The sequence below is a fragment of the Chanodichthys erythropterus genome, chromosome 19 (assembly GCF_024489055.1).
Source record: "Chanodichthys erythropterus isolate Z2021 chromosome 19, ASM2448905v1, whole genome shotgun sequence".
Taxonomy (NCBI): domain Eukaryota; kingdom Metazoa; phylum Chordata; class Actinopteri; order Cypriniformes; family Xenocyprididae; genus Chanodichthys; species Chanodichthys erythropterus.
The window spans coordinates 30349982-30376507 of record NC_090239.1 but is presented as its reverse complement, the minus strand read 5'-3'; the positions used below and the strand labels follow the sequence as shown (position 1 = coordinate 30376507).

Sequence of the window (26526 nt, the reverse complement as noted above, 5' to 3'; positions counted from 1 at the left end):
GCCCATTTATTGATTTTCAAGTTTTGAGGCTAAAAAGCTGGGAACACAGATTGATATTCAAACTCACATCATTCGCTTTTAACATTAAATAAAGCACATAAACAGTACCTGAGATTATCATTGTCATACTTTGTGTTGCTGTTTCAGGTTAGGACAAAAACTGATTAACATGGAAAAGATACCTTTTATGGCTTTACCTTTAATACTAATTATTTTACTAATTCTACAATATAATACTAATTACTATTTAATACTAATTATTACTTATTAATAGTTGATCATTTATACTGAATACTTGATATGAACTAAAAAAAAAAAAGGTTTTAAAGAAATTACACCTCTCCCTCAGTTGTGCCATCATTTCTATTACAACCAACAATTTTGTTTCAATGTTTTTTTCCAAAAGTTAGGGTGCTTTTTTTTTTACTTAGTAGACAAGTGTGTCAGAGTCAGCTTGAGATGAAATATGAAATGTGTGGGGGAAAAAGTTCAATATTAAGTGTGAGATATTATATGTTTAAATTTAAATGTTAACCCTTGTAAAAAAAATAATAATAAATAAATAAATACTTTTAAGATTTAAAGTGCAGTGCAAATGCACATTCAATACAATTAAGCACACTTAGAAAAACTAGCCTTACAAAACCAAAATGTCGAAAACATTAAAGGCACATTTTGTAAGATTTTTGGATTAAAATATCCAAAAACCACTAGTGTTACATATTTTGTTGACTTGTGTACTTACATTATCCCAAATGTTTCCAAGAATGTTTAAGTCCAGAAAAATAAGCAATTTTAACCAGGACACGGACCGTGTCCATGCGTCGCCTATCAATGACATTATACCTGCATTACCCTAGGTTTTATTTTGTAGAAACCATGGAAACACAGAAGAAAGATGCTTTAATATATAATATGTTTTATTAGACAAAGGAACAACTGTTTGGATATATTAATCGACAGAAAACTAATCATTGTTTTATAGCTCAACATAGTCAGTCTTATTGTTTAAATCTCGTTTTCTTGATTTACCGCGAGAACTATGTTTTACCATGCCTAATATCGGTCTAGCTTACTGCAGTGTGCAACAAGTGTCTCAACTTTCACATAGTGTGCCTTTAAAAGTGAACCCCTTTATATTTTCATGATGCATTTCAAAGCACTTACAATATAATATGAGGGTCAGTAAACGATGACAGGATTTAAATTTTTGGTTGAACTATCCCTTTAAGATGAATGTTAGCGAAGGAGCCAAAACCCTGTTGTCATGGCAACTGTAGTCACCTGCAGTCCAGCGGAATGTTGCTATCAGGTACTGGAATGTCAATGTCACAGAAAATATTCCTGGATTACATCATTCTGACAGTCAACAACAAGCATACTAGACGCACAACACAACAACACAACACATGCCAACAATTCCATCTGCCATCACAAACACCTACAGCAGCTCTCAAAAACATGAATATTACCACCATTTAAGTGTGAATCACATTAGTAACGTAACACTGTGATGTCCAGTTCCATATTAGCAGCAGGCACAGGAAGCTGTTCGTTTATTTTGGGATCAAGTAAAGACAGGCACAGATGGGACACTGTGAATATGGCACCATATGGGCAGACAAACAGAACTTCACTCATTTAATTCTCATTTAATAAGCAGCAAAGATGAAGATCTCTGACATGCAGAAAGCTGTTAAGAACTGCTGATAGCGAAGGGCACACTTCAAGATTGTCAGTTTTCCATCTTAATCGGTGGGGTGGCACAGTGTCAAAAACAGGGAGGACTTTGGCGTAATGCACTAATATCCCAGCATGCTCTAGAGTAGAGAAAGGTGCCCAAACCTGGCAGGGCTAACCAAAGTTTGAACTCAAATATGTCAATTTAGAGGCATTTTGAACCAAGGTTATTATAGTAGATGTTAGTTACATGTTTGTGTCAGCATGTGAGTACCAGAGCATTTTGGTTCCATCACATCTGGTATTAAAGGCACAGTATGTAATTTTGCCAAATGCCCAGAAAGGAACTAAAAACATATTTAAAGCAGTTCATGTGAGTACAGTGGTTCTACCTTAATATTATAAAGTGACGAGAATACTTTTTGTGCAATACTCTTTTCACCAATATCTAGTGATGGGCGATTTCAAAACACTGCTTCGAATCTTTGATTCACTGCTTCTTTGATCACATGATTTTATTTTATTCTAATAAGAATGAGTAAATGATGACAGAATTTTCATTTTTGGGTGAACTATCCCTTTAATTATAGACTTAATTATAATCATAGACAGTTTTTGGAAATTCCACACCGCTATTGATCCTTGTTTTATTTCTCCTCTTGTCCAAAACTCTTCTTGGGTCATTTGATTCACCCACACATTTACATGTCTAGGAGTTATCTTTGGCAACAAAACCTGCTGCAAACGATAACGAATAATTGTCGTCCATGACGAATGTGTTACACAACAACAGAGTGGCTTGCTAGATGCTTTAACTACTACTTCCACATTTTTTCATGAGACTCACTATGTTGGCATGGATTCTATGGCAGTAAATGCAGAAACCAAGGATAATGGGACATCATACCATTGACAGGCGACGCAATGAGTAGGGACGTTGCACTGGTTAAAATTGTGAATTTCTCTAGATTTAAACATTGTTGGGAACATATGGGATAATGTAAGTAGTACACAAGTGAACAAAATACATAACACTGTGCTAGTGGTTTTAGGATATTTTAATGCACAAATTGTATATATTGTGCCTTTAACATCCAGCCTGGTGATCCAGTTGACCTTACATCAGATAAATGACTGACTGCCTAAATAACCAATCAAATCACTGTGCTGAGAATCCAAAGTTAACTTTATATTAAGAAAAACATGTCGACTGTCCGACTTGGGTAGATTTGGGTAGATACCATTACATTTACAGTTTCAACATAACCTGAAACACAAGCTTGTGCCTTCTAAAATTTTGCGGAATGGTAAACTATGGATTTGAAGTATTATTTTCCAAAAACATTAGGTTCATCAATGAGGAAGTGCATAATTTTGATGGACATAGATTACCCGCCCTTGAAAAACGGTGGGGGTCGTGAAATAACCACGGTCATAAGGTCAGTTTCCAGCAGACAGGCAAGACACATAATTCAGCAAAGTTATGATTGAAGGCAAAAACTTTATTTCTGTGGATTTGGCCATTCACATATTCCATAACGAAATGTATTCAGCAGCATTTAGCTCACAGCAAATGATCCAGTGCGTATCTGTGTTTTTGCTCTGAAGAACGACAAAGGTTTATAACATATTTTTGAAGCGTTGAGCAATGTGGCCAAACACAAAAAAAATCTGTTGATTTCTTGAATGCAATGGCCAATCAGAGCTGTTTAAGTTAGCACTGAACAAAAACTTGCAGTGAGTGGATTCTGAGTTCTGCACACGGGCAAATATCCCCTCATTATAAAAAATAATAATGTAAATAAGACATTCATTGTGCAATCAGTTTAATTCATTGCTACAGAATTTCTTGAGATTGCGATGAACTAAGATGAGTGAGATTTATAAAGGCAGTGGCTTTCTGCCAAATCCTGCATACGTAATGTGGTGAGTACACTCAATGTCTTTGTTACACATCAATATGTAGGCTACATATTTTTATTGCTATTTGGTATGTATCGTTTTTATTATTGTTGTTTGACAAATTAATTGAAAAGCTTTTGTGCCTCGTGTTTGCAAAATATATAGGCATAATGCAAAATGGTTTCGTTTTAGGTGTAGTTTGGCCTAATTAGGATGGACTATCATGTGTTTTGATGTTAATATAGAACTTGGTCTATTTCATTAATAATAAATACGGGATTGTTTTTCTGAAAGTCTGTTTCTCAGATGAAATGCCCCACCCCACCCCATTCTATATGTTCTGGCGACGGCCCTGACACCTGGCAGTACAGTAACCTATCTACGGGTGGCACGGTGGCTCAGTGCCTCAGTTAGGTTGATTGGATATGCCAAACTGGCCGTAGGAGAGAGTGTGTCCGAGCACTCTCAGTACTGGATTGCATCAGTAACATGTCTCAAATGTGTCTCTGTGACCTTTTCTTATTTGATTTCATTGAGGGGAGAGTCTACATACATTTATAATTACTACTCAAAAAAGAACAATAATTTAGCTAAATATACATCTGAATGTTTCCCACCTGTCGAGGTGTGTGTGGTTCTTGGTAACTGGGGAGGATTTTGAGGACCACGCTTCCACTGGACTCCTTCAGCATGTTCTGGAGAACCTTCGGGTCACTTCCGACCTCTTTTCCGTTCACCTCTTTGATGATGTCACCCACATGCAGCAGGCCCTGCTGATCAATCATGCCCCCGTGCAGAATCCGAGCAATCACCAGCTCTCCACCCTCCACCCGAAACGTCACACCCTAGCAGAGTAAACAGGATTTGATTCAAACAACAGTGACACACTACTTGCACAAATTGAGTGCTTCTTAAATAACATTATTATAATATAATGAATATAATATAATTTAATAAAAATCCATAATGTATGTAATTTATATAATTATATATACATTTACATTTTAATTATTACATTTACATTACAAATGATCACCTATAATATACACTATTATAGTTTTTATTCATATTTTGAATTAGCTTTTATTTTTATATTTGTTTCTTTATAATTTTAGTAATTTTATGTGATTGTTATTTTTATTAGTTTTTATTCTTTTTAAATAGTACTATTTACCTGTAATTTATTTTTATCTCAGTTTGTTTTAGTTCAGTTTTTTTTATTTCAAGTTAGTAATTTAAAGGGTTAGTTCACCCCAAAATGAAAATTCTGTCATTAATTACTCACCCTTATGTCGTTTCAAAACCGTAAGGCCTTTGTTCATCTTCGAAACACAAATTAAGATATTTTTCATAAAATCCGATGGCTCAGTGAGGCCTGCATTGCCAGCAAGACAATGCCCAGAAAGCTACTAAAGACGTACTTAAAACAGTTCATGTGACTACAGTGGTTCAACCTTAATGTTATGAAGCGACAAGAACACTTTTTGTGCTCCAAAAAAACTAAATAACGACTTTATGACAATATCTAGTGATGGGCAATTTCAAAACACACTGCTTCAGGAAGCATTGAAGCTTTACGAATCTTTTGTTTTGAATCAGTGGTTCGAAGCATGTATCAAACTGCCAATGTCACGCCCCCCAGTGGTGAAGTAACAAAACCTTGTTTACTGAAATCATGTGACTTTGGCGCTCCGAACCACTGATTCAAAAAAAGATTTGTAAAGCTTCGAAGCTTCATGAAGCAGTGTTTTGAAATCCCCCATCACTAGATATTGTCATAAAGTCGTTATTTTGTTTGTTTTTTTTGCGCACAAAAAGTATTCTGGTCGCTTCATAACATTAAAGGGATAGTTCACTCAAAAATGAAAATTTGATGTTTATCTCCTGATGTTTATGTTTATACCCCCAGGGCATCCAAGATGTAGGTGACTTTGTTTCTTCAGTGGAACACAAATGATGATTTTTAACTCCAACCGTTGCAGTCAGTCAGTCGTATAATGCATGTCAATGGGAACACAATCTATAAGAGTAAAAAAAACATGCACAGACAAATCCAAATTAAACACTGCGGCTCGTAACGACACATTGATGTCCTAAGACACGAAACGATCGGTTTGTACAAGAAACCGAACAGTATTTATATAATTTTTTACCTCTAATACACCACTATGTCCAACTGCCTTGAGCGCGCACACAGCATCCAGCGCGTGAGGTGTGTACGCGACTGGCGTAGTTTACACAAGCGCCAGAAGTGATCTCTCGCGTATATACGTCACTCATTGTTTACACAGTGCACAACCATTATAGGTATGACGGCTAATTAAAATTGTACTTACTTACACTTATCCGGATTGTTCAATCCGACTTAAAACTAAAAGATTAAATTCTCTCACGTGAACTCATTCGGGAGTGGTGAGCCTGAGCCTGCTCGCCTGAAGTTATGGTTGAATGCTCTTCGGCTGGATATCAACACACCCATTAACGTACTAAAGTTGTTGAAAGTCTACAGCCATCATTTTTCCCCTGATGATTTTACATACCCAGGAGAGGATCACGTATGACTTAAACCATCAGCTGTGCCTATGGTTTTTTTCACATCCAACTGAGGTATGTGAACAAGATCTTTGTATGTGTCCTTTTTATTTGTAAAGCTGCCCTTACGAAAAGTAACAAAATAAAATTAAGTTTTGATGTAATAAAACCATGTTTTTTAGTGGTTTACTTCCATTTGTATAACAACTGTTGTACTACAGGCACCATGTTTAAACTACTCCAGAGCGCGTACACCCCTCACGCACCGGATGCCCTGCGCGCGCTCAAGGCAGTTAGACATGGAGGTGTATTAGAGGTTAAAATAATTATAAAAATACTGTTCGGTTTCTTGCACAAACCAATCGTTTCGTGTCTTAGGACATCAATGTGTCGCCACGAGCCACACAGTTTAATTTGGATTTGTCTGTGCATGTTTTTTTACTCTCATATACTTTGTTACCATTGCCATGCATTATACAACTGACAGACTGCAACGTTTAGAGTTAAAAATTATCATTTGTGTTCTACTGAAGAAACAAAATCACCTACATCTTGGATGCCCTGGGGGTAAGCAGATAAATGTCAAATTTTCATTTTTGGGTGAACTATCCCTTTAAGGTTGAACCACTGTAGTCATGAACTGTTTTAAATACAGTTCTTATGGGTGTGAAACAACATGAGAGTGAGTAATTAATGACAGAATATTCATTTTTGGGTGAACTAACCCTTTAACTTATTTCAGTTAGTTGCCAATGCAACATTTCACATTTTAGCTAATATTTATAGTAATTTCTATTTCAGCTTTATTTCAATTAACAATTTTTTTATTATTAGTTTTTGTTTTACTTAAATGACAATAACCCTGTTTCATGTACTGCTACAGAAGTCTAAAAGTGCTACAGTCCATGTTGCAAATCTGGAAACAGTCATTGTTTTTGCTATTTGTTTTTGAGACAAAGAAATGGCACACTTCATCTTTAATGAGCAGCTCACATTACAATGCTCCATTTCAGTGTTATGAAAGCAAAATCATGTCTCACTTATTTGAATATTCAATTTCAGATTTATTTGCATAGCGCTCACATTACCTACAGCTCCAAAGGAAGCATAAAAACAAATAACAGCAAAACGGTTTGTCAGGTTACTGCAGATTGTCCTGTCTTACCAGGTGCTCTCCAGACACTTTGCGGATGCCCACCATCCTGACAGCATCAGGGGGCACCGGCTGGTTGATGAACGCAGGGTCCATAAACGCACAGGGGCTAGGAGGTGGAGTCTCGTAGGTTTTGGAAGCTACAGAGTCATGTGTTTCAAGTAAAGACTGTAGACAAAAAAAACAGGTATTGAGGGAAACCACTTTAAAAATCTAATTGAAACACAATTCAAGACATTGAAACACAATTCAAGACATTGCTCTAGACTGAATCTCCAACATTTCTGAGCTTGCCTGAAAGTGAGGCTCTTTGAGGATGCTGACAAGCTCATGTGCCGCCTGACTGTGAGATGTGAGGGTGGTGAGGTCTCTCAGGATGTCCTGCACTAACTCCACATTATTGTCCCTCACCGCCTCCAGCTTCGGCTCTTCATAGTGCTCTCGAGACTGCACACACAAAACATTAAACGTTCTTTAATATGGAGGAAAATGTGTCGAACATGAGGGTAGGTAAATGATGACAGAATTTTCAGAAAATGACCTGTGAAGGTGTGATTCTTTTGGACTGACCACATTTACACATTTACAATAGTAAAATTACAAAACTTCTTACTTCACTTGGAAGAATTAAAATCTCAAACTTTAATTTTGGTGGAAAACTGCAGAAAAGCATTTTAAGTTTTTGTGACAACATTATAAATATGCATGAAAGCATGATATGCTGTAATCATGTGTCCACAAAAACATAGAAATTATGCAAATGTGAAAATAAAGCAACACACTTTCAGCCTGTGGTCAAGCAGCACAGTAAAAAAGCCTGTATAGGCAGTATGCTGGAGCATTTCATTCATCATCAACTAAAACTGGTATAGGGTTTAATTTTGATAAATGGATCAAATATGATAACTATCTATTTACAGAGACCCAACTCTTAATTATGTGGACACATGGACATCAAGTTAAGAAAGTTGGTGGCTCACCACTGGACTCTCCATGATTCCTTTCAGGAAGATGAGGTCCAGGTCATTGGCTGTGGTGGAGCTGGTGCTGTCACTCAAGGTGTCCAGAAGACTCTGCATTGCTGAGGACAAGAAGACAAAATGGTTCAGGCCATTTCAGAACTGTTTTCAATGGTTTACTAGATGTCTGTGCCAGTGACTGACCCCCATTAGCGTCTAAGGTTCAGGCTGATTAAGTCTCAGCTGCAAAAGCTGCCTTTTTGTACATAAATCAAGATTAAGCTTTGAATCACAGCATGAGGGGACACTCGGTTTAAAGTCACCAAAAAATTAAAATCGACAATTTTTTTTTTTTTTTTTATATAGAATTTTGCAATATTTATTGTAAATGATTTATCAGTGCACATCATGATCACAATAGGGAAGAAAGGACTATCGCAACTTCCGTTTCATTCATCCAAAAAATGCATGAATAAAACATGATATTGAGATTTATCATTTCAGAAGAACTCCCCAATACACTGTTAAAATGAGAGAAACATCCAATGGGAAATAGATGTCTTTCCCATTGATCAAAGACAAAGTCTTTTCTCTGAGCAACTCATTATTTAATGAAGCCTCATTAAAAGCTTCTAACATCATGTTCCAGGGCAGATCAGAGAGACAGCAGATGATTTATAGTTTTCTATGAGTCATTTTGCTAAAATAATGTTTATAGATAGCTTGAACAGTTATAATTATGTAGCCACTGAAGTCCTTGTTTGTACACACTTAAGATGCTAAAAAAAGACATGTTTATTTTCGTACTTAAGAAGCACTGGTAAAACCATGAGAGAAGATCAATGCAGTGGAGAACCATCAAAGCTTAATTTCATCATACTCAGAGTTTATTTTAATAAAAAAACATTTCTAGAGAGAGCCATGAGACCCACATGGTCTGCTCACACAGAACTCATTCATGTTTCCCCTGTGTTCTCAACTCTATTTTCTTTTCTACACTTTTCAGACATGTTCAAACCAAACAGAGTGAAACATGAAATGCTGTGTGAAAGAGAAGTTATTGTTTTGTGAGATCGGTCAGTGCTGGAGGAAACAGCAAAGAGACTATGAGATATCCACTGTGCAATAGTGCAATGACTGGGTCATATTTCACCCTAAAAAAAGAGGAAGAAGAAATAATAATGAAAGTAAGATTTTTACCACAATTTTTGCATTGTGATATTATTGTCATGACATTACTGCACATTTAAACCCCCACTGCTTGAATCGTAATATATTATTTAAATTGTATAAATGATTCTTTATACATGTGGCGGGCAGGACGAGGAAGGTTATCATATTTGGGTCCTTAGCAGTGTAAAAGTAACTAATTGTGCAAAAAAGTAACTAATTGAGCTACTTAGTTACTTTTTATGGAAAGTAATGCGTAACATTACTTTTGCGTTACTTTTTCTCACCTGGACTGGGCTTGCTTGTTTTCTTATTTTTTAATAACAACAAAAAAGTTTTTGGCCAATGTTAAGGCCCTTTCACACCAAAAGTGAAATGAATAAGCCTCAGGTAGATGGAAATGCATATTTACACCTGTACAGTAGAGGGCACAGCTCAAACAAACCTTTCAGATGTGCTGCCATTCTGGAATACAGAAGAATAGGATACAGGAGAAGGAAGTTGAACACTCTTATTTATAAATCAAATCTAAAAGTAATTTTTGCTTATTAGTTTTTAATTGGACCATTGAAGGTCAGCAGCAAAGTCATTGGTTAATAAAGTGAGATTAAATACGTAAAGTATATTTATGTAATTTAATATATTTAATTATTACAGGTTTGCGTAAAATTCAGAGATTTTTATTCATTTTGAGGAATACTGAATGTTCATATCACTCATATCACTGAAAGTGATATGAGTATATGCATGTTCTCAATTAGTCTAGAACTACAATATCCATCATGTTTACACACAGCGAACACAATACCTCTGCACTTTATTTCTCTCAACATGGGGCTGGAGAGCTGTCAGTCAATAAATGTAAAAAAAAAAGTAACTTAGATATTTTGTTGTAAATCGAAAAAGCAATGCGTTACTTTACTAGTTACTTGAAAAAAGTAATCTGATTACTTAACTCAGGTTACTTGTAATGCATTACCCCCAACAATTGTCTGTATCAAAAAGTTTGAAAACCCCTGAGCTGAGCAAACATGCAAATATTGGTAACACTTCACAATACGGTTCATTAGTTAACATTAGTTAACTACATTAGTTAACATGAACTAATAATGAACTGCACTTATACAGCATTTATTAATCTTTGTTAATGTTAATTTCAACATTTACTAATACATTATTAAAAGCTTGTTAACATTAGTTAATGCACTGTGAACTAACATGAACAAAGAATGAACAACTGTATTCTCATTAACTAACACTAACGAAGATTAGTAAATACAGTAACAAATGTATTGCTCATTGTTAGTTCATGTTAGTTAATCCATTAACTAATGTTTAACAAATGAACCGTATTGTAAAGTGTTACCCAAATATTTAACTATGTCTTAAACTATGTTATTTTATTCAGCTATATTTATTCAACGATATGGACAGTAAACCCTTGTGACAAAGTGTGCTTATTTGTTAGTGTAAAATCAAATCTCAAGGGTAGTTTTTTTACTTAGATAATAGGCCTATAATACTATGAAACAAACGGCCATCACACATGTGCTACTGTTGTACATGCAAAATTATGTCACACGGACAGTGCACAGACCATCGGCAAACATGGATGGCCAAAGTATACGTTGGGCTTTAGTGTACTTAAAGAGAGCACACTTTCATGACTCTTTCTTAACACGCTTAAGTGCATTTGTCAAATTACATATAAAAATGTAGGCTACAAGAATCATACATAGAGTTTCATTTCATCGCAATTTACAATATATTCAGTTTGCATTTGAGTATATTCTTGTAAAGTATTTTCTTTTCCTACTAAGTACTTTTTATTTATTTTTTTTTTTTTAAGTATTACTGTGCTAAAATGTACTTATTTTTCACAATGGGAAAGGCAAATGACTAGTGTTCGGAACAGAGTTTGTGATCTAGGTTCTAATGAGAGAGTGATGTGAGAAAAATCCAAAGCAGCTAAAGGAGTTTTGCTATGAAACTCTATCTACTATACTCTATATACCACTCATTTTACTTTTAGATTATTATGTTGTTGTTGATGCCGTCCATGAGCAAAGAGGATCAGATTGCGTACTTCTGAGAGAGTGCTGCGCCAGCCAAACAACCACTGAGATGAATGTGTATGCCAACGGATAGCTCTCTAGGCATTATAGACCTCTTTACTATAATTAATACCATGAGAAGCTCTGTAATGTATATCTCTATGGAAACACATCCTACTGGTGTGTTTCTGAGCAGAAGGGTCAAGCTCATTACTAGCTCTGGGTCGACATCCTGCTGAGACTTAGTGACATTTAATTTGAAAGGACACACCAAAGAAATACACACATATTTCTGAGTTTGAGCCCTAAGAGACCATTAAGCTATATATGATTAAAATTCCAAAACATGTTTTATAGAGAGGAGGTGTATATATGGACTGTATATGTGACGAACTTTTGCAAATTTACCTGAAGAACATGCCTTGATGTTCAACAAGAATCTGTCACATTCTCACACTGCAGCACTGGTTACATTCAGGTCACAGATTTCTGTAATGCTTATCTATATGTAAGAGCTGCATTACTGCTGTTTATTTTCCCAGCTCAGGACTACCGCTGAGTGTTTGGCTTCTGACTCATTTCCATTCCACCACTCCTTCAGTAACGGAGAAAGCCTGTAGTATTTAGTTTTCACTCTAGTTACAACAGTCATTTCCTGGAACTAGTCTAACCTCTTACACTCATACTACATGAAGCCTGGCTGACAACAGGAGTTTATTGAGGGAAAAGTCATAGTTAATAGTGAATACATGTTCCCTTTACTAAAGTGTTACCCAAATTAGTTCATCTATTTCATATTGCATAGGTAACCAAACATAGTTTTCATAATTAGAGACCATGACAGCAACATAGTGTCGGCCCAGATCCGGCCCATATCCGGCCCGCGTGTAATCCACATGTACCAGATGTGGGCCAGATCTGGGCCGCAACATAATGCGTAGAGCAAATACATCAATATTGAGACATATATCGAATAACATTGAATGACTTTTTTAGCTACTTGGCCATCGATGGCCAAGTAGCTAAAAAAGTCATTCAATGTTATTCGATATATGTCTCAATATTGATATATTTGCTCTTAAATTCCTTCATAGACTTGTATAGTCATAGGTTTCCAGTCAAAAAGACAAATTGTTGACAATTTGATTTGCTTAATAAAACAAGCAAAATAGTATAGAAAAAAATATTTTAAAATTGCCATGGCTTTCTGTTCAATCTATTTTAATAGCAGTCTTTATTGTAATTTTAATTTATTTTAGTAAGTTGCGTATATATGCATATATGTTTTATGGTTCTAAGATATGTTTATATATAAAAATGAAGTCACTTAAACCTCCAACTCATTTCTGCAAGTGATCTGTTAATTTCAGACTGTTCATTCCCTGGAGCCCAAATTATTACTCACATTTATTCCTGTTCTCATTTACTTGCATAAAGATGCCTCAACTTAATTTCTAATTACATATTTCCAAATCTCTCATGGGTTTTAATGGATCTTCTTCAAATCTTCCGGGCTTTAATCTTGATAATTTCTTAGCTTTAATGGTTTTCGTCTTATCTTTCACTAATGATCTTATCTTGGTTTGTGCATTTGGTATTGTACGCACTCACTCATAATAGTGGCTATACTTTAAAAAAAAAACTCTTACAATTAAAAGGCCCCCAAAAATATTAATATTAAAAGACAAAATTAGGGCCCTGACATAACTGAAAAGTCTATTTTACACTTTTAGGAGCCATCCAAAAATGATCACTGGCAAAATATGTACTATAATTAAGTGAAAATATTTCGGTCCCACTTTATATTAAGGGCCAGGTTTACTTGCGCCAGCGCAAACCCTCTTTTGGTGTTAAAAAACTACTGTCAGGATTTACTAAAGACACGCAGTGCAAAATTAGTGCTGAAAAAGGCGTGGACTGAGTTGTTTTGCGGCTGACCTTATTGCATATGCATTTGTAGGAGTTTCCCTTCAGACACAAAATTTATTCGAGGAGAGTATTTGAATGAATCACACAACGCGATTTACTAATGTTTGCGCTAGTCAATTTACCAGTATTTTTGCCATTATTTAACACCCAAAAAAGCATGTCTTAACACATTTTGCAACATGGCTGCACTTGTTCCTGCTAGAAGGAGACACAACAGAGAACAGAGAGTGAATGGTAGAAGGGAGAAAATATTTTCCACTTGTATTTATTTCTTTGGAATGCCAGAGGAAGGCGTTATCCGTATATTACACGTAACAAGTTGCACCTGTGTCGACCCGCACCTAATGAGCATCAGCTCTGCTCATTTGCGAGCCAACGCTAATTTGCACTGCTCTTGGTAGACTGCGTCGGCCATTATGTAAATGATTTGACTGCGTCTGTGCTCTTTAATTTGACCATCAGCACTAGATCGTGAGCAAAACTTGCCACTCCCATCGGCGCTTTTGTGGAATTGTGCTCTCACGCTTATTTGCACTAACATTCAAATCAAACATTTAATACAATACACTTATTGTGTACATGTTTTTATATTGTACTTACATTTAAAAAATACCTGCATGTAATAACAAATATAACTACATCTGTAATTACACTGTTGACCATTCCTTTACCCCTTAAACCACCCTTAAACAAACATCCCACATCAAGCAGCAAGACAATAAGTACATTTTGCCAAAGAATTTTGTACATAAGTTAGACTCAAGTAGTTGGAGCAACTTAATTTTTATTTTATTTTTTTGAGTAATCAATTAAAAAATTGTGTTTATGTTACAAATTAAGTTCCTCTAACTCAATGTAGTTTGATGGTTGAACATAGTTTCATCCAAAGTTGTCATAACTCAAAAAAAAATTATGCAAACTGTTGCGTTAATTTTTTTGTTGAGCCAACACATTACTTTTTAGAGTGATGATTTTATAATCCACTTACAATACCAGATGTATATCTGATCCACAGAATCTCATATTGTTAGGAAATTAAGCATGTAATAAACATTTTTTTCTTATAAACCTTAGAGGGACACCCAGATTTTTCTGATATGAAAGGATTTAAGTATGCAAAAACGTCATTATATTTAAATGTATGCAAAGATCTAGTCATCTGAATTCTAATTGCACCATGAATACCTTAATTTGCCTAATCATACATCATTACAACTATAATTATTTGATTATATTTTTCCTCATTAATAAATCACTTTATAAAAGCACGGGCTTAATGAAAAAATGTATAGTAATGCCCAGTTCACATTAGTCTCACGTAGCCAGACCATCAGACTGATGACATAAGATCTGGACTCCATCGCTGCTTTCATTGGCCAAGAGGACGTCTGAACGACATGTAAAGCAACTAGTCACAGCTTGTTTTGTTCTGCATCATGTTTAGGGGTGTGAAAATGTAAAGTTGATATCCCTACGATAACAGAGTGGTGTGCATCTAATAAATTATTAATTCAAGAACATTTAGCAAGTTTACTGCAACAATGGAGCTACAAACTTTACATACTTTTGAAAATCCAGGGTTTAGTTGATCTTGATAAGCGCTCATTGTCTCAGTTGTAAACACAACAGCTTTTTTTCCATGAGGGGGTTTGGCATCACAACAGCTTTGTTTTCAGGCGGACCGTTAATAGAACGCGACACATGCGTCTCCTAGAAATCTTGTAGAATTCAGATGATGACTTTGAAACTCCCAAATTGTTTCCCATTTTGTGTGCCATATACATCAGACGTTCAGCCAACAGTCCGTGGGCGTGACGTATGAGGATGAGTTCACAATAACAGTGGTTAGGTCACCACTGCATGAATCAAACCCATCTTTCTACAAGGTTTAACATATAGAATTATGTTGTTATATTGCTGCATGTGTGAAATCATATATCATCCCCAGAACAACTGATCAAATCACTTTCGCCCCATCTGTGATCCCACTGTAGTAGTGAATTACTATCTTTTGAGTTCCTAGTTGTAGTCTGTCATTATTACACCTATAATTCCACCGATTGATTTCTCAACAGCTTACCACATCACACCTACAATATTAAAAGACTCAGTCATGTCAAATGTCAGTCCTGCTATTCATGCAATATACATAGCTGGCCTACAGGTGTGTAAGTACATGATTTAATGTAATCATGCATAATTCAACAGGCAGATTAAATATTCATGAGGCCGATGATGCTTACTGTGTTCAAGAAGGACATGTTGTCAATCTATTGTCAACCATCTCAAGTGTCACAGGAATAGAGTTAAAGTCCAGACTAAAAAGTTGAGAGTCTAATAATACTGCTTTATAACCAAGGAAACAAATATGAGAAAACTGCATTTTTTGGTGAAAAGATGCAATGGAATGTATTCCACTTGCAAATGACTGTATTTTGAACCTCTGAGAGAGGAAATCTGGAAATAAAGGACTCCGACTCATTCTCTCCAGGCAGCTGTAACAAACACAGGATGTGCTCTCATGCACAAAGCTAATTGGACACTGGTTTGTCACCTCTCTTTCAATGCACCCCTCCCTGTCTCTCCTCTTCACATGCACACACACATTCTGTGCTAGAGCGGGATGAAAAAATGTTGGTGACAATTTCTATAAAGCCTGTATGAATAAGGGTATTCATAATGTATTCATAATTTTAAAAGTTAAGTTATAATACTTAGCAACTCAAAAACGATACACATTTTAATAGTATCATGCATTATAGAACTATAAAACACATGAAATGTGCTGCTGATCACTGCTAGTATAATGCCAAATATGTATAATGTTATAATGTTACATTCTTTATAGCCTTTTCATTTTCATGTTCCCATCACGTATTAATATACTGGATAAAATATTGTATTCGCAATTTTTAAAGATTAGAAATCACATTTGTTATTTTTTAGTGGACATACACAAATATTACACGTTAGTCAAGTTGATAAATAAGGACATCAACCGGCAGGAAGTGATATCATTTTAGCGGGAAAAGCAACACAAGCATACCGTAAATTGATTTGATTATTTCTGTGATTATTTCATTCCAAAACATCCCACTGTATATTAAATATCAAAATTAATTTTAATTTGTCAGTCCTTCACTAAACAATTGCTTATATAAGCTTTTTATTTGCACCTTGTCTTTTTTTACCTTATTGGTATTGTGTAAATAATTAAGTATTCGAATGTATGGGGAAAAAAAATATAACAGGTTACATTATGTATTTTATGATATATTGATATCATTTGCATCGCATTAGGAATGCCTTTAAAATACAATATGGATACAGGAATAAAAAGCGTTAGCATTTGTATAATAAGACGATTATTACTATTATTCATAATTATGGTTAGTGATATGAACAGACTCCTAACCCTATTAAATATATGTAACTTGAGAGGTTTCTGTGATTAAACAAGCAATTAATTTGACCATGAATAGGAAAATATAATGATCGCAATTATGAAAAAATGTTTATTATCTGGCATTATGATTATAATGCACAAATAAAGAAAAAAAAAACATTTTTTTCATTTTTATTTTAATTTAACACCAGAAGTAATATGATCATGTTATCAACTACAATGGGAATATGACAACTCTTGATACCAACGTTTCATAGGCATATCAATCAATTCATCCATTATTATAGTTGCATTTACAGTAACTATAACTGCAAAACCACAGTAAAAACTGAGGTCCCTATTCCTCCAGTGACACCACAGCATGCTTTTAAAGAGCTGAGCTGATCTTACGCTCTATGTGTCTTACCTCCTGGACTCTCTAGAGATCTGATCGATCCAATCTCCTCCAGTGACAATCTGTTATAGAGACTCCCAGCCATAGTTCAGTCTCTCAGAAACCTCTTTTCCTGCCTTTAATTCACATGCGCTCCTTCCTTATTTTCTGTTCCTTCACTTTTTTTCCACCTCCTTGACGTCAGCATCAGTTACCAGAAAGCCCCCCACCTCTCATTCTTTCTCTTGCTTGTCCCTTCCTAGATATTCCATTTCTTGACTGTTACCTCCCTGTCTGGTAACACCTCAGGCTTCCTTGTTTTTCCCGTTTACCTCTTTAAAAAAGGTAGTTTGAGGCAGCATAAACAACTGGGCGTCTTTGCATTCTGCCTCCTAATTTGCTTCTATTTGACTCTAACAGCACTGATTCCAAATACACAGGTTGCCAGAGAATTTTAGCCTCCTCCCCATCACTCCCTCTCAGCCGCTGTCTCAATGCCTGACAGACCCACTGAGAAAGCTCAAAACTAAATGCAGAGACCTAATAAAAGGAGACAATGCAGAAGAGGGAGAGACAGAATATAGAAACAAAAGAGGAGGAAGACAAAATGGCTAATACGAACAAAGAGTGAAGTGGAAATTCTCAGTAGGAAAAAAGAATCACTTAAGAGATCTCTATAAAAGCTAATCTCCTTAAATGTTTCTCCTATAAAATTCCATTAAGTGTAAATGGAGACTTTTACTTAAGTCTCTTAGATCTCAGATGCTGTGAGCTCTCAACCATGTCTCAATCCCTGCCAAGATGCATCTGCAATCAGAGATGTCAATATTAACTCTTCAAAATGAAACATTTCTTGTGAAGAACCTCCAAGATGATCTGAGCTATCCTATCCACACTGTAAAACAACAAGTAAAATTTACTCAAACAAGTTCATTCAGATGTTTCAAGAACATTTTACAGACAAAATTAAGTAAAATCCTAATAACTAAGTAAATGTGCTCCCATTATTCCATTTTATTTTGGAAATCTCCTACAATAAGTTTACATGCATACAAGGTATAAAAAATTTTCACACAATATACATTGCAGCATCACCTCTTTTCTCATAGTATCTGGAATTATTCGATAAAGGATCTGGTCTCTCTCAACCCCTCCTTTCTGAGAGCCTACTCTGCTCTGATTGGTTAGAGGGTCCAGTGGGTTATGATTGGTCTACCGCATTATCTTATCTGAATTTCAGCTCCAGAGGCTTCCTCAGCACTTTTTCCACAGTGATACGAACAGTAACGATGGAGTCGGTTTTACCGTATCAATTCGAGCTTGAGTCCTCATCCTTTGAAAGAGCATGCAAAGTGGACTTGCTTTTGCAGAGCAGAACAGCATCTGCTTGACAAATTAATCTCTTCCAGGCCTCATCTACAACTACAGTGTTTGAGGGTGGGTCAAAGCAGACATTAGGTGTGTTCAACTTGAAGAGGCGCTGTGTAGACCAATCAGTGTATGACATCAAAGTACCACGAAACCGATTCAAAAGTATATGGAACCGTCTGCTCTCTAAACGCTCTTGCGGTACTTACACTTCATGGTGTATTCTTGATCTCATACACCAATCGGTCTACGCAGTGCCACACCAAACAACACACCTATTGTTTGCGGGTAGCCAATGAAGACCATAGGATGGCATTATGTAAATATTAGGGGTGTGACAAGACAGGTAGCTCATGAGATGAGATGAGACGAGACTCGAGATTGAGCTCACAAGACAAGATTTTTACACACTATTTTTAAGAAATCCTCAATGGCGAAATACATGACTAGAAAAAATATTCTGCAGGTGTATTTGAAATGTTTTAACTAATCATCTTGTAGTGAATGTCATTTCAGTTCTACTTTCTGAGTATGAATTATCATATGCAGTAAAAGACAACAATACTCAAGTACTATAAAAGTCTGACTGACTTCTCTTCTGTATGATTTCAGCCTCTTCAGACCTTGCTGTACATGATTTATGAGCTTCTACAACCTTTGACCTCCTAACTGACCTCCTTTCCACAAACTGATCATAGAAATAAAAACAGTATAAATAAAAATGGTAACACTTTACAATAAGATTTCATTTATTAACATTATTAACCAACATCCACTAACAATGATCAATATATTTGCTACGGTTTTTATTAATCTTTGTTTATGTTAGTTAATAAAAATAGTCATTCATTGTTAGTTCATGATAGTTCACAGTGCATTAACTAATGTTAACAAATGAAACCTTATTGTTTGTGCTTAATGAGATTAAGAGAAAACTGTTATTCATTTTTATGGTAACACTTTACAATAAGTACAACCATAATCGCACTCTCTAAATATTCAAAGTGCAAATAAGACCAAATTTTTCTTTGATACAGAGCTGAGAGATGGTTACAACTACACTGCCCAGCCTAAAATAGCTTTCATATTGAGAGATATTTTGAAATCGCGTTTGAACGCGCCCTCGTGTTTACTTTCACTTTCGTGATCGCGTGTACTCTGTAAATATGGAGCGGTGGTGACCATTATCCAACTGAATTAAATGTTTTTTATTTAAATACAAAGCAAAAGGACAGTGGAGGCGTATTGTAAACGTAGCGGTGACATATTCTTTCCTAATCATCCTCCTAACACTCTGTCATGGCAATATCACAAGACTACTTTTCGCCTCAATGAGAAATCTCATCACATTTTAGTCTCGCGAGATCTCGTGACACAAGGGGCCCTATTTTAACGATCTAAATGCAAAGTGTAAAGCGCACGGCGCAGGTGCACTCAGGGCGTGTCCAAATCCACTTTTGCTATTTTAATGACGGAAAACCGGTCCATATCATTTTTGAAATGGGTTGTCCCTATTCTCTTAATGAGTAATGGGCGTAACGTTCAATAAACCAATCAGAGCGTCATCTTCCATTCCCTTTAAGAGCGAGATGCGCTCGCGCCATGGTGGATTGCTATTTACATGGTGGAATTTGTTGGCGGAAAAGCTGAACGCTTTTCAAGTGAAGAAACCGATCTGCTCGTGCGCGAAGTTAAAGTGGGCTTGCAAATGCAGGCTTTCAAATAGCTTCGCGTGATGAGTCAGTTAATATATATGTGTATGTGTTGGCACGATTGTTCAATTAATTAGCCAATTTTGTTCATCATTATAAGTAGTAATAGGCTAAATTGAAATTAGGTAGCCTAATTCTAATACACGCAATGACTATTCATCATTACATTTTTATATTTATGTAACCTACACAATAATATTCTTTTACACTGTAATCCTTTTGTTTTTAATATTTGGCATGTTTGTGTGATGCGCATCCCTGTGTGTAATAAGCAAAGTCAACGCGCACTGTGGACGCGCCCAGAGGCGCAGTTTCTACTAACGCGCTCTAACAAAAAAATATTGCACCATTGACTTTAGACTTTAGACCAGGTTTGAGTTGGTCTATGGCGCAGTCTATTTTCAGCTCCTTAAAATAGCAATGCGTCTGAACACACCTCTTTTTTAGACCAGCACGCCCATGGGCGCACTAACTGGCGCAAATGCATTTACTAATTTAAGGACGTGGCGCTGAGCGGGAAAACGCGAACGGCGCCGGACGCAAACTAGCAAACACACTTGCGCTGCGCCTTGTGTCGCATTGCGCTGGGTGTATTATATGGCCCGAGATCTCGTCACACCCCTAGTAAATATGTTACAAACCTACGTAGGTTCATGCAGGAAGTAAGACTGGAATTACTGACTACTCGTTTCAGGCAGTTCAGTTCTTTCTTCTTTGAAACTTAGCAAACCTTTTACTTTCACAAACACCTTACACACTACATGAAAGGTATTATATGAAAAAGCATAATGGGGCACTTAACAAAGCAAATAAATACATACTTTTTTATTTTACTTTATTTTACTTTAAGGCAAATGTTAACATAAATTACTTTATCTTCATTTCACATGATGTATTTTGACATTATCACAGCTACTTTCAATGTATGAAAAAACAACACCAATATTTTCATATAACTATCCTAACCTAACCACAAGCTTTACTATTCAGCATTGGTAACCACAAAAACTTCAACAACTGAAACTCCAACATATGTCCAACATACCTTAACATTAAAATCTAACTGGTCAATTTCAAAGTAACAGTTTCAACATTTACTCTCCCAATTGATTTCTTGCAAAGCATGCTGAGAACTAAAAATCCATCCATGAAGTTTCAGTTAATGCAGCAGTGACTCATTTAGTCCCAGCACAAATAAATTAAGTAAACTTCAATTTTACATTTTTAAGGAACTGACCACAATGAAATTAAGTGGTGATAAAATGTTGTGTTGCTTTAGCTACTTTTAATTAAGTAAATTGAAAAAAAGCTGCAAAAATCACTTTTTCAAGTGCACATTCCTTTTTGTTGGTAGCTACACTCAGTTAAAGGATTAGTTTTCCTCAAAAACCCTTAAGTTTTTTTGACTGAAGAAAGAAAGACATAAACATCTTGGATGACATGGGGGTAAGTAAATTATCAGAAAATCTTAATTCTGAAGTGAACTAATCCTTTAACAGTCACTACAGGCTGTAATTTAGTGCTAAATAAATGAAATAATGTTTTATAAGCAGTTAAAGTGGTGGAGCGTTTGCAGTGCTGTTGTAGTGAGCTGAGTGGTTGTTATTGCTGGTAACCTTTTAATAAGAGTTAACAAGGCATGCAACCAACGCTCGGCATATAAAAATCAACAATTGACATTTAACCAACAACAGCAAATAATTTTAGATTAAAAAAATATCAAACTCCATATCAGAAAACAAGTAACATTAACACTTTACAATGATTTTGAACAGACAAAAATTTGTTAATGTATCATGTACTAACAACGAAAAACATATTTATAGCATTTAATCTAGGTTAATGATAATTTATAAATATACTGTTGTTCATTTTAAAGGTGCCGTAGAATGTCTTTTTAAAAGATGTAATATAAGTCTAAGGTGTCCCCTGAATGTGTCTGTGAAGTTTCAGCTCAAAATACCCCATAGATTTTTTTTTATAAATATTTTTTACTGCCTATTTTGGGGCATCATTAAATATGAGCCGATTCAGGCTGCGCGGCCCCTTTAAATGCTCACGCTCTCCGCACACGGAGCTCACGCTTGCCTTTAACAGCATAAACAAAGTTCACACAGCTAATATAACCCTCAAAACGGATCTTTACAAAGTGTTCGTCATGCAGCATGTCTAATCGCGTAAGTATGGTATTTATTTGGATGTTTACATTTGTTTCTGAATGAGTTTGATAGTGCTCCGTGGCTAACGGCTAATGCTACACTGTTGGAGAGATTTATAAAGAATGAAGTTGTGTTTATGAATTATACAGACTGTGTTTAATAATGAAAATAGCAACGGCTCTCGTCTCCAAGAATACAGTAAGAAACAATGGTAACTTTAACCACATTTAATAGTACATTAGCAACATGCTAACAAAACATTTAGAAAGACAATTTACAAATATCACTAAAAATATCATGATATCATGGATCATGTCAGTTATTATTGCTCCATCTGCCATTTTTGCTGTTGTTCTTGCTTGCTTACCTAGTCTGATGATTCAGCTGTGTGCAGATCCAGACGTCCTGCCCTTGTCTAATGCTTGAACATGGGCTGGCATATGCAAATATTGGGGGCGTACATATTAATGATCCCGACTGTTACGTAACAGTCGGTGTTATGTTGAGATTCGCCTGTTCTTCTGAGGTCTTTTAAACAAATGAGATTTATATAAGAAGGAGGAAACAATGGTGTTTGAGACTCACTGTATGTCATTTCCATGTACTGAACTCTTGTTATTTAACTATGCCAAGATAAATTCAATTTTTAATTCTTTAATTCTTTAAATTAAATTGCTCATAGTAAATTAAATTAAGTTAATTTATACAAATTAAAATGTTAAAAATACATTAGTAGATTAGTAATACATGCTGTAAAAGTATTAATATATGTTCTTGATACCATGCATTACCAATGCACTGAATAATGCGTAGTCATTAAAAAACTGAATCATTGTAAACTGTTGCTCAAGTTACTTAAAGGGTTAGTTCAGCCAAAAATGAAAATAATGTCATTTATTACTCACCCTCATGCCATTCCACACCCATAAGACCTTCGGAGCATAATGAATCAGAGTATCGAATCATGATTCGGATCACGTGTCAAACCGCTGAAATCACGTGACTTTGGCGCTCTGAACAGCTGATTTGACACGCTGATTCATAATGCTCCGGAGCTTCCTGAAGCAGTGTTTTGAAATCGGCCATCACTATATAAGTCGTTATTATTTTTTTGCTTTGTTTTGGCGCACCAAAAATATTCTTATCGCTTTATAATATTAATATTGAACCACTGTACTCCCATTAACTGATTTAGATGTGTTTTTAGTACCTTTATGGATCTTGAGAGAGGAAATGTCATTGCTCCCTATGCAGGCCTCACTGAGCCATCGGATTTCAACTAAAATATCTTAATTTGTGTTCTGAAGATTAACGAAGGTCTTGCGGGTGTAGAACGGCATGAGGGAGTAATAAATGACAGAATTTTCATTTTTGGGTGAACTAACCCTTTAAAGTGACAACAAAAACAGCAAAGGCAAAATACAGCAAGAGGCAGAAAAATGTGTTCATGCTGAAATGCATGCTGGGAACCCAAGCACCAATATTGTACTGTGGACATCATCAGTAAATAAAAACACGAGATAACTGTAATACAGACATAAATAATGCTGCTACATCAGTCATTTCCTGTTCCTGTTCATTGTGAAGTCACAGTATGCAATTTATGTATATTTAACTCCAATAAATTGTAGAAGTACTGCTGTAAAAAATATGATTACAAGTACAAGAACAATTATCTAACAAACACACCAATTCATGCAAATTTTTTACAGTTACACTGTAAACATAACCTTGCATCTAAACCTTACAATAAGGAGTAAATACAAAAAAAAAAAAAACCTGTGAGTGCACAATTCTAATAACTGGCTAAAGGATTTATGTCATGCTGTATAATCAGTTAGCTGTCACAGTGTTGGAAGCTAGTGTTTACTTCTGGCAAACTGAACCTCATTATCACAAGTGTCAACTGAGGTGATATATCTCAAGCTAAATGAGGACTCTGGATGACACTGGCACTTCAGTAATGGCAAGGACAGCAGTTTCATTAGTTGATCAGGTGAAGGAAGAGAATAGGATGGAAACCAACAGGTCCAGTAACGATGATGAAGTCTTGAAGGTCAATGCTCTCAAGCTAAGTGAAAAAGAAGATTGGGTTCTTTCCAGTGCTTAGAAAGTGCTTGTCCAACAACGGGCACCAAAAAACTAGAAGTACTGACATCCCTTTTAATGAAGACCTTTGACAATCTTTTCCTAACCCACCTTAGAATCTAGATCAGCTCAAGACATTCTGTGCAAGAACCATTTTGCCATGCACTTCATTCAGTGAGTAATCGAGCTGGCCTTCTGGATCAGCATGTTTAGGTGCTTAGAATCTGCTGAAATAGCATTGCTTCCTCAGCAGACCACAAAGCAGAAAAGCATGCTGGATAATAGAGACTGGTAAAGCTACATGTTTACAGCCCACTGATATATGATTGGTTCTACACTGCCGGCAGGTGGTAAAACCAGCAGAAATATTTGAGCACCAGAGGGCACCATTGACTGACAGCCAAAACTTTTATTTAAAATCACCTGATTCACAAAGTATTAGTTGCACAGAATTCATTTTTAGGGAAATATGTAGGTAAATTAATTGTTACTTTGGATGTTATCAGGTTATTTCAAGTAAGATTGGCAATACATAGTAATCATTATGATGGGTGTGTCTGCTGCACAACACAACACAAAATGTACATAATTATGCAGGAAATATTAAACATGAACATATATCTGGGATTATTAGCAGAAGTTGATTTGAATATAATAAACATTATAAAACAAGCCTCTATTACTATGTTGCACTATATTTGTAATACTATATAAGTTCTAAATAAAGCTTAATTTCTTTAAGGCCATGCAGTCAGCATTATTTCTCACAATAAGTTGTGAAGTGTGTATTTTATTTCCTGATGTCTTTTTTATTGACCAACATCCAATTTTTACTACAGTTCTATTTGTATATATTGTTAAATTAAATTATTGACTTAACCACACTCAAAAAAATTAATTGTTGGATTTACTGCAAAAGCATATATTATATTATATTATAATATTATAACTATATTGAGTAATTTGTACAAATAACAATTTAGTTTTATGAACAAAAGAAATTCAAGTAAAGCTGACAAAATTTCTTTGAGTAAATTCAAATCATATGAATTAGTCACTGTTACATAATATATGTGCAGTTTACTTAATAATGTTATATTTATTACGAAAGGTGGACACATTTATTGACTTAATTAATAAAAGTCAGAATTGTGAGATAAAAAGTTGCAATTACCTTTTTTATTTTTTATTCAGTGGCGGAAACAAGCTTCTATAAGAAACAGTATACAACATAATTACACAACCACTGTGAATAACTGTTAACGGTAAATTAAGTTATATGTGCATATACCTTACAAAGCATGAATCTGTATTTATATTTCAAAATGAACACTTTAACATTCGTAAAGCATATTTTGTTTCATATAGTTTACAAAAAAACTTATAACACTTTATAAAAAGGTCTCCTTTGTTAACATTAGTTAATGTATTAACTAACAGTGAGCAATATATTTTGGTTCCACTTTATTTAAAAGGGATAGTTCACCCTAAAATGAAAATTATCTCATGATTTACTCACCCTCAATCTTCTTTCAGACAAACAAAATCGGAGATAAATTTAAAAATATCTTTAGTCCTCCAAGGTTTATAATAGTTGTGAATGGGGGGCCATGTTTTTAAGTCAAAAATAATGCATCCATCCATAAAAAATAGTAGTATTATGACTCCAATTCAAATAACTAGCTTCCGGCGGACAACCGTACGCAGAATGCGCAAGTCGATTTTAAATATGGATATTTTTCTAACAAAAACACATCGCTTTGCCTTTATTAACCCCCTGGAGTCATATGGACTACTTTTTTATGGATGGATGCATTATTTTTGGCTTTAAAACACAGCCCCCCCATTCACAACCATTATAAAGATTGGAGGATTAAGGATATTTTTAAATATATCTCTGATTGTGTTCATTTGAAAGAAGATAGTCATATACACCTGGCTTGAGGGTGAGTAATTCATGGGATAATTTTCATTTTTGGATTAACTATCCCTTTAAGGTGCCCGTGTTACAGTGGAAATATGCATTAAAGTACTGTGTAAT

The 26526-nt window shown here is 35.3% G+C and overlaps 1 protein-coding gene across 4 annotated transcripts in view; it reads right to left on the bottom strand.

Moving 5' to 3' along the window:
* The window catches only part of mpp2b (MAGUK p55 scaffold protein 2b), a 59697-nt gene that overhangs the window by 8423 nt on the left and 24748 nt on the right, over positions 1–26526 (bottom strand). For 3 of the 4 annotated variants that reach the window (XM_067368964.1, XM_067368966.1, XM_067368965.1), the window contains exons 1-5: positions 17192–17264; positions 8248–8348; positions 7562–7714; positions 7280–7435; positions 4200–4427 (exon numbers count right to left, since the gene is read on the bottom strand). In XM_067368964.1, the coding sequence (XP_067225065.1) occupies positions 4200–4427; positions 7280–7435; positions 7562–7714; positions 8248–8348; positions 17192–17264 (711 nt within the window). Of the gene's footprint in view, positions 1–4199; positions 4428–7279; positions 7436–7561; positions 7715–8247; positions 8349–17191; positions 17265–26526 lie in introns of those variants that run through there. The other variant, XM_067368967.1, reaches the window with a different exon arrangement.